We start from the raw sequence: 9,848 nt of genomic DNA, 5'->3' as shown, positions 1-9,848 counted from the left end.
TGTCATATTTATCTCGTACGCAACAGAGTTGTTTAATTATTTACATGAGTGATACACCAAAAATGATTGAGTTTATCGACTTACTCATTTATTCCCCATATAAAGCAAAAAATCCAGAACTCGAATTTGCTATTATTCAAAATTGGATATAAGTCGACTTGTCAATGTATTCACGCCGTGTACGGATAATATCTAATAGGTAATTATATCTTTCAAATGAGACCTTTTAAACAGATTTGGTGAGGTAGGTAGTTATTGTTTGCTGTTATGTCAGCATTTTTGATTGCACGTGGCCACAGTTTGTAAAACCCCAGCAAGCTTGGCGTAAAATAAGATAACCAGTGGGCAGGGCAGCGTTGACAATCATAACGTGTCCGAACGATACTCCATTGATGAGTGACATCACAAAAACAAACCTAACTTGTACAAGATTTAAGTATGTTGGCGACTTTGGTATCTCTCCACCATAGCTGGCTTAGATTTCATCGTCACAGGCTCGACCTACAGTTGGAAATCGTTTAAAATACTTCAATGAATACAATATTGCGTGGTAACTGGTAGGTGTGAAGAATGCCATATAAGTAAAGACAGATACAATGACTCATCGATAAAGAGCGCTGTTTTTGCCAGTCGACTCGGTGGTCGGTATGGCTATTGTTTAATGCTGTATGTATACTGTAGAGTTTTGGATTGTCGATCTCCGACTTCGTGGATCGTTCATCGTGGCGTCACGTCGAATGAGCGAGAAATACAGCGTGGGCTGCTCCGAGTGACTTCGAGCGACTGAGCGAGTCGAACATTGTTCCGAGTTCCGACGCGAGGCTATTTAAAAGTGTGCGCAAGCCACCGGCGCCGAGTCGACAGCTAATGATCAGTGTTGCCTTGTCTACCAGCCAGTGCGTTGCGACATTGTGAACCGTGTTCAACTGTTTACACAAGCTAAGGTTCTTCGTGAGTGTTTGTTTAGTTCCAACGTTTACACTTCATACACGTGAATATGGCAGACAGTGGTCTCAAGAGGAACATACCTATCAAGTTGGGAGATTTTTCAGTCATCGATACTGAATTCTCGAGCATTAGGGAGAGATTCGACGCTGAAATGCGCAAAATGGAAGAAGAAATGAGCAAGTTCCGCTCCGAATTAATGAACAGAGAAAGCAACAACTTCTTCAAGAGTACTACAAGGTATTTATAAATTAGTTTTTATAAAAACACACGAACTCAAGAACATATTTACGGTCAACTCATACTGAACGCTTAACTTAATTATGTAGAATGGCATTACGCAACCTTATACAGAAAATTGGTTATGTATTAAACAAGAGGCGAGTTCATTCTTAAGTTAAGTACATTATTATTATTCTGATTGCAATAGTTACCGCCGGCCCGCGCGCCGCCCGGTTTTCCTAAAAGGGAATCTTGCATTAATGAGATTGTGGTTTCGTAAGATTCGGCCTCTTGGGCGACCTCGTTGACGGGTCCATGAAAGTCATTATATTAAGGTATTATTGCGGATCATTTCGCGGACGGCATCAATTGCAGACATCTTATTCAACTCCATTTTAAGCGTACAGCGATCTGCGATACGCAAGCCGAGCACACATGATGTCATAAATAGAAATAGCAACCAGTAGCTGCGAACGAGAACTGTGTGTCAGTTCGTCGCGATTTACGTACATTAGTCCACAAACATGGAAATTTAACACTGTTACGATAATTTTGGGTGATTAGTAACCGTTTATTGATGCATGTGAAGCTACGTGTAGGTATATGGGTAGGAGCTATAGTAACAGTAATTGTAACGACCCAATTCATACTTGGAACAAAATGGAGCGCATCTGAGTTATTATGACTCGACTTTGGACGTCACTCAAACTCTCTGGTAGGTCACATGGATACAACGTAAGGTCACAGCCAAACGTCCTCTAATCGATCATTTTTTGGAGTACAAACATTCAGTCATATCCTATTATTATTTATCTGCAATAACTTTTTTTAAAATGTAACAAAATTAGTTGCAAAACTGTCTCCGTACAATATATCGCCCACCCTGTAATGAGTAAAATATGTATCAAGGTTTAAGTTGGTACTTGCAGGTAAATTAGTGGGTAGTTGTTTCGCCCAAGCAGTTTATTATCGTGGGTGGTGTCTGTGTAGGTTTGGTGCTACTTGAATTTAAGGCTTACGACATACTATTTCTTCGGGTTTTTTTATCCTTAAAGGCGAGTAACGTGGTTAGAGATTTTGAGTAATGACTATTTTTGAGTTTGTAGCAAGCGGGACAAAACACTTTTTCAAGTTAAGCCGATTTACTTAATTAGGTTCCATCTACTGTATGAATAATATACCTAAGCTTTATATTATTATTATTTTCACGTAAGCAATTAATATATTGGTATATACAAAATATAATTATTAATGTATTCCAGCTATATTACATTGATATTGTAATAAGTAAGCTTTTTATAAATATTTGGTACCTAAATTTTTTATTTTTTATCATGTTATGCTGTTAAAGTGGGGGGTTAAACAATTATTATGCATAGCTCTGTAAAAGCTTATACTAAAACTAACAGATAATATTGCCTTTTGCATGTCTTACAATTTCGAATCTGTTTCTACTGGAGGGGTGACGAAGTCGTCGGAAAGGTAAAGCTTGTGTGGTGTATGTATGTAGCTATGTATCGTATGATGCCATATATATAATATATATTATTAACACTGCACAACACACTGTTTACACACAACAAATACAAGAAACAGATGGACTCTTAAATTAACGACCAGTGAAATTGTCAAAATATCATTGCCTCACAATATCACTATAATGTACCTACCTTCCCGTGACATTACAATGTCACTAAAATCTGTCCGTCAAATCGTAAGAAATGAAATAGCTAGATTCACAATCTACCGTTTTATAATATCACTAGTGAAGTTGTAATATCACGGCTTTGACAATATACCTAACTGCAACATGTTATATATATTACGATAAGTGTAGCTCAATTAAACATAGTTACAATTTAATATAAATATTATATGTTAATTTCCTATTTTTAACCGACTTCAAAAGAGGAGGATGTTCTCAATTCGTCGGTATGTTTTTTTTACGTTTGTTACCTCAAAGCTTTCGACTGCGTGAACCGATTTTGATAATTATTTTTTAATTGAAAGCTGGTGATTCCGGTGTGGCCCCATTGTAATTTGCTTCAATCTAACAATGGCATCCATGAGAAAACCATAAAAGTCTTAAATTTGCTATAAGTATGTGGACGACAAATTTACGAATAACTCAATATCGCGCCAAACGATTTCGATGTTTCTTTTTTTATAGGAAAGGATATACTTCAAAGGTAGTTTGGTGAGAATCTGGTCGGGTTCTGTTTATGGAATCCATGACAAAGTAACTGAACTCTTCAATTCTTAGGAGCAAATTAACGATACTCGGCCGAATCTTTTTTGTGCTATTTGGATATTTAAGTCGTCTACCGTAACGTAGTTATGGTCAAGTAATTGTCGTAGTCGAATATGATGATTGATGATATCAATAGAACTCCTTAATTACTTACAGTAAAGGTGCGATCTGTGGCAGAATTTCTGTCTGTATAAAATTGCAAAGCGCTTACATTCATTGCTGCATTGAAAAATTTAGTATAGATATATTGAGACAAATTGTTAGTGTACTTCAAATTCAATAAAAATCAAAAAGGAAAAAAAAATTAACAAAAAAACAACCGACTTCAAAAACACTATTCCAAAACAATAGATATAATATGCACTAAAAAGTATAAAAAAATTGCGTATTTTTAAACAATCTTATTACTTAATCTAATTCTAGTTAAGATTATTGTAATTTTTGGAGTCGGTGTCATCCAAGATAAGTTTGTAACTACATAGGTACATAGTTATAGGTGAGATGTGCTTGAGTTGTGAGGAGGCGAGAGGCGAGAGCGGGTCGCAGCGGAACGACACCGATTCCAAAAATAACAATAATCGTAACTAGAATTAGATTAATTAATTAGATTGTATAAAATTAATTTAATTATTTTTATTCTTCTTAGTGCATATTATAGCTATTGTTTTGGAATAGTGTTTTTGAAGTCGGTTGTTTTTTTGTTGAAATTTTTAGATTAATAAAAGCTTTTTATAATGGTTTTGCAAGCGTGTTGAAACATCATGTCCTGTTACAAGTACAATATTATGTGTCTTGTTAATACACCATAATATATTATATACGTATGAACAATTCATTATTTGTTTCACTAAAGTCCGTATTTCAGAAGAAGTCATATTGTAACTACATATAATAGGTATTGTCTTCTTGAGTCCGATTTCTGGGATTCAGATCACTTCATTGCTCGAACACGCCATGGTATCTATCATTCACACGGATCGTTCAATGGCCGCGAGATGTAAACGTCAACGTGTTCGACAAACGAATTTAATTAATTAATGAAGAGACTTAGTTCTGCAGCATACGAGGTTAAAAAGATTAGACAATTATTAACTGACATAGATACGGCGCGACTAGTTTGTATACTTTAGTTATTTCCATAGTAATTGTCCTATGGTATATTGCTATGGGGCAACGCTGCCGATATTATTACAATATTTGTGCTGCAGAAGAGGGCTATTCGCGCTATTTATAACCTAAGTCCTAAAGAATCACTAAGAGAAAAATTTAAAGAAATTAACACCTCGACTGTTTCTTCTCAATATATTCTTGTTAATGTAATGTATGTTCATAGGCACATAAGTGAATTTGCTAGAAACTGTCATAACCATAATGTTAACCCCAGGAACAGACATAAACTTATAATGCCTACTACTCGGTTATGTCGAGTTAGTAAGTCTTTAGTGGGGCGATGTATAGCTTTTACAACAAGATCCCAGATAATGTTCAAAACATTTGTTTTGAACGTTATTACGATATTCAAAAGAATTGTTAATAAACGTTTGTGTAGTAAAAGTTACTATAACATAAGTGACTTTCTTAATGAAATCACAGATCGGGAATGGAGCGACGGCTGTTAGATAATAAATTTAATTGTACAATATTACTTTGTAAACATATATTTTATGAATAAAAGGCCCGCTGAGTATGTTGCGCCCATTCTGCTCAGGTCTGAGGCATACTTTTGGAATGGGTATTAGTTTTTGACTTTCAATAAGTGATGTCACATCCTGTTTGGAATAAAAATATTTGAGTTTGAATAATTTGATGGGAAGCTGTAGTGAGCAGTCGGCAGCCGCGTCCCGTACTCGGTAGTGAGTTGTAAGTAACATGACGCGGTCGATGAGATCACGTTGTTGACATCAGGCTGTAGGTCGTGTGCTAGCACGTGGGCGCGCCTCGTCACACATTATAAACTACTTTACTGCGACTCTAGTTCTACTTAAATAATATTACAATGTCATCACCGGCCCTTACGTCGGAATGTGAAATCCCGCACGCACTATACTGCTGTCTGTCAATCCACAATCGCGGGTCGGGTACCACACGCCGCAGGCTCCAGGGAATGCTTAGTCTCCAGTATACTCCATCTTATAGCTGGCACGCCACTCTCGACGCGGGTGTCTCTGGCGGCTGCCGATTGTTTCCTCCGTCAGGTGAGCAGCTCGCCCGTTTGCCCACTCTTATGTGAACAAGATATTAAACTAAGTAGTCATTTGGTTAACATATCTATCGATGGATGATGTTAATGTCGGTCGCACGGTCAGTACGAGATGGACATGTAACAGTCTCCGAATGAATCTTCTGCCTGGCTCTTCATATATTTATATATATAGAACGATTTTGTATAGCGATAGTGGGATCTTACTTTTTTAATAATTTTGCATAGTAAAATACATTAATGATTTCAAACTACAATTCAACAAAACCAATGCTTTTCAGATATTTTGAATGTATTTTGCATGCAACTATGCAAAATAGATTTCGCCTTTCTGCATGCGAGTTTCTCACGACAGCCCGAACGTTAGTCGGAACTCGCAATGAAACATTTATAAAGTAGAAATATTAATTAATTCGAGTATTCGATATTGTTTGCATTTTTATTACAATATTACTTTATCACACACAGTACCGACTTAAGTGGTAAAACATTATATATATATGACACGTTTACCCTACTTTTGTTAATTTTCCCAAGGACGCCTTTTAAATGAGGTAAATTCTGATAACGTAGCATAGAGCAGGCGATAATAATTTAAATACTATTGACATCGCTGCAATATCTTAAAATGCAGGAAGCGCAACATCGAATAGAATACATCACATAACATCGGATACTTATTACAAACAGTTCATTAAAGGTCATCACACAATCTTCTATTGGAAGGTGAAATAGGTAAAGGTGCTTTACAATTAACAGAGTCATAAATGACCAATCGAGCTCATATTTTACATAATATTAAAAAGTCTTTAATCTCTAGAGTGAATACAATTTATGTATACATTTGTATTTGGAAGTCGATCCACTTGATGAGCTGACTGTAGGTACGCAGTACACAGTAGGGGACGATGGTATGTACCATATAATATCTCACAACCTTCGCTTAATTGAGGTGGTTGGGGACACTCATTCCCGGGACTACAAGCGGTAGATCTTATTTGGTCGGTCAATGTAGGTGACCTAAGGCTCTGATGGTATGATGCCGTCCACTGTTCTCTGAACAACGCGTTGCTCTATGAACTGGCTGTCTTGAAAGAGAGCAAGTAGTCCGCACTACCGCTGATATTGTGCTAGAACGTGCTTGATGAAGACTATAATATATTTATTTATTTATATATATATTTTTTTTTATTTATAAATTTCCCTCAGAACAGGTGTCGTAGACTGTAGTACCTATCATTATATTATATTTTTATTTAGTTTCGGTATTCAGTAATGCAGTATTTAATAATAACACGTAATGTAAATTATTAATTATGTAATTAACTCACATTTATGTTGGTACACCATAATAAGTCACAACTCATGAAACACACGTTACTAACTAGTACACTTTATAATCATGGGTAATTTTGTAATAGAAGAAAAGAGGTAATTCATATTTCATGAGACATCTGTAACAAGAAACTAATTTATAAAATTAAATGTATGAAGCGGCACGCAGGCGGCGGATACCTTCACGTACCAGACGTATGGGACGCAATGTTGTGATACGGTCGATACCTGCTGATACCATGTCATGTGAGATCTAAACAAAATGATAATTTCTATTAGAGGCCGGAAGGATCTATCCCGTCCGCGCGGCGCCAGTGAGCCCTGCTCCTATGTAGATAACACAATACCTGGTGTGCCCACAGCTCCACCACATCGACGGCACACAGTGACAGCAGACAGCTGGCAGAGCCCAGTCACTGGGACAGTCTCAACTCGCCGCTGATCCAGGACGAAGGCGATGGCAAGTCTCTGAAGCTTCGTTTCGATGTCAGCCAATACAGTCCTGAGGAAATCGTCGTCAAAACCGTCGATAACAAGTTACTGGTGAGTGTTTGGTTACGGGAACGAACGTATTGGAACTTTGTGGTTCACTGTGACAGATTTATGTAGATAAATGACAAAGGAAATACAATTCAGGAAAATTTAATTTATAAAAAGTAACAACTGAATATTAGTATGGGAAGGTTATTGACGGGCTGTTATGAGTACTTCCTAACATGAAAGATCATTATGTAGAACCTAAAACTGTGGGGCTTGTTGCGATATCTAATAATCATGTCCTAATATAGACAGTTATATGTTGGTATATCACAGAGGAATGGCGGATGTCGGTGGATCGTGATTAAATCAATACTTTAGAGTTTTGTTTGTTGTTGCACTGTTGCTAGGATCACTAAACTGTATTCATATTTAATTATACGTCGCTAGTCTCGACCTTGGCAGTTGGCAGTCAGTTTAGTTACAGAAGCTTTATTGACATTATTTACAATACATCGTGTAAACGAGTAAGTATAGAATTACCTTGAACACCGCCATTATGGTTTAGAAAATTATATAACATTCAACAATAAGGCAGGTGTTCTACAAAAATATTCTTGATATCGATTATTTTGATATACGAGCAGATGGACCACCTGATCTTGGACCACGTCATCTGATGATGGCCTGACACTCCTGGCCCGGATCTGGTTACCGAGCCACTTGTAACCACCAGCTGCTGCAGCCGTGTCGCCAGTCGCCGGTCAGGTGTAACGGTCACCTCCATTGTTCCAGGTTCACGCTAAGCACGAGGAGAAGTCGGAGACCAAGTCCGTGTACCGGGAGTACAACCGGGAGTTCCTGCTGCCCAAGGGAACCAACCCCGAGGCCATCAAGTCGTCCCTGTCCCGGGACGGGGTCCTCACGGTGGAGGCGCCCCTGCCCCAGCTGGCCATCACCGACAGACACATCCCCATCCAGAAACACTGAGCATCTCGAAGCAGTCAAATGGCAGCAGCTATTCCATACTACTGTTAATTATTTATTATATCTACCTAACTTACGATTATAACTTGCAAGAGTTAACTTGAGACTTCGCTGGTGTGTCGTAAGGAGTGTGGCCCTGGGAACAGAGCTGTCAACGGGCGCGAGTCGCGGCCGAGTGTCTACAGTTAACTCTTGCTTATTGAACGTGTGAGAGGAGATCTAGATATTTATTTTTCAATCTTAATTTTAATGAATCTCAAAGATTATTGGACGAGTATGTACTGAAAAATTTAAAATTTGTTTGATATTATAAAAGGTACATATTTATATAAGCAATACTGCTACAGTTGCTATTATTTGTTGGCACTGTTATTGACTCGAGTCGAAGCTTCCACTGTGATTGTTACATTTTGTGCACATTTGAGTGCAACCGCTGGTTTTGATATTCCAGAGTTCCAGACCGATATTAATGCAAGTGTTGATAAGTGGTTGGCCATTATATTAAGTGTTTTGTACAATTCCGGCCTTCAAACGCCGCACACTGAGCTTACAAATCATGTTCATAATTTATTGAATAATACTTTATTAAAATTAATTAACTATAAAAGTTAAATGCCTTAACGCCAATTTACAAAAGTCCATTCACTTAATTTTAGGCAATTAATATATTATCTAGTAGTAGACACCTACGATAAGTATTTTGAAATCATAAAACAGCTTTTTAAAGTTTCATACTAATGGATACACCTTTATATTTTAGTACAAAATTTGTTACAAATGTTTAGATGTCAATATAAAATAAAAAGCAGTGAAGTTGATTCATTTCTATCCTGACATACCGACTTAAAATAATTGTTACTTTTACATCACATTACATTTCTTATGAAATTTTTCTATATTCACACTGGCTTCTTACATCACAAGTAGTTAATTATTCACAGACTCTAACAGTAACTTAATACAATGTACTGAGACTAACAAAAGTACTCGCCTTACATTAAAAAAAATTACTTAAATGTTAAAAACGAGTGTGTATCGTTTCACGCGCTTGTGATGTCTTAAAACTCTTTGGCAAAGCAAAATAATTCCAAAAAAAATGTTAACCTGCATGCCATGACACCAAAACAAAACCGAAAGGTATACCTACAGTATCTATCTATTTTTACAATTTTACTAACGACGGCTCCCAAAAAGTTTTAAGATTACAATTATTATTTTTTGTATCTTATATTATTTATGAATGTCTTTTTGTTGAGGGTTTATTACAATAAGGTGATGGGAGAAGAAGAAAATGATCCAGTGATTCTTCTGCAGTTAGCAAGGGACAGTGTATACTGAAAAAATTACATTCATTGGGATTAAATCAAAATCTGTTCGAATTATCCGTCAAATTCAGACAAACTTAACAACGATATCCCTAACCTTCACCAA

General features: G+C 36.8%; 1 protein-coding gene across 1 annotated transcript; it reads left to right on the top strand.

Moving 5' to 3' along the window:
- The first annotated feature begins 841 nt into the window (after positions 1-841).
- On the top strand, positions 842-9,225 carry LOC126970566 (heat shock protein beta-1). The gene is made up of 3 exons (XM_050816544.1): positions 842-1,185; positions 7,316-7,496; positions 8,226-9,225. The coding sequence occupies exons 1-3, from the start codon at positions 998-1,000 to the stop codon at positions 8,418-8,420; spliced, it is 564 nt and encodes a 187-aa protein (XP_050672501.1). The 5' UTR covers positions 842-997; the 3' UTR covers positions 8,421-9,225.
- Positions 9,226-9,848: the final 623 nt, after the last annotated feature.

The sequence above is a fragment of the Leptidea sinapis genome, chromosome 21, assembly GCF_905404315.1.
Source record: "Leptidea sinapis chromosome 21, ilLepSina1.1, whole genome shotgun sequence".
Classification (NCBI taxonomy): domain Eukaryota; kingdom Metazoa; phylum Arthropoda; class Insecta; order Lepidoptera; family Pieridae; genus Leptidea; species Leptidea sinapis.
The sequence above is the reverse complement of the archived record's forward strand: the minus strand, read 5'-3'. Positions and strand labels throughout refer to the sequence as shown.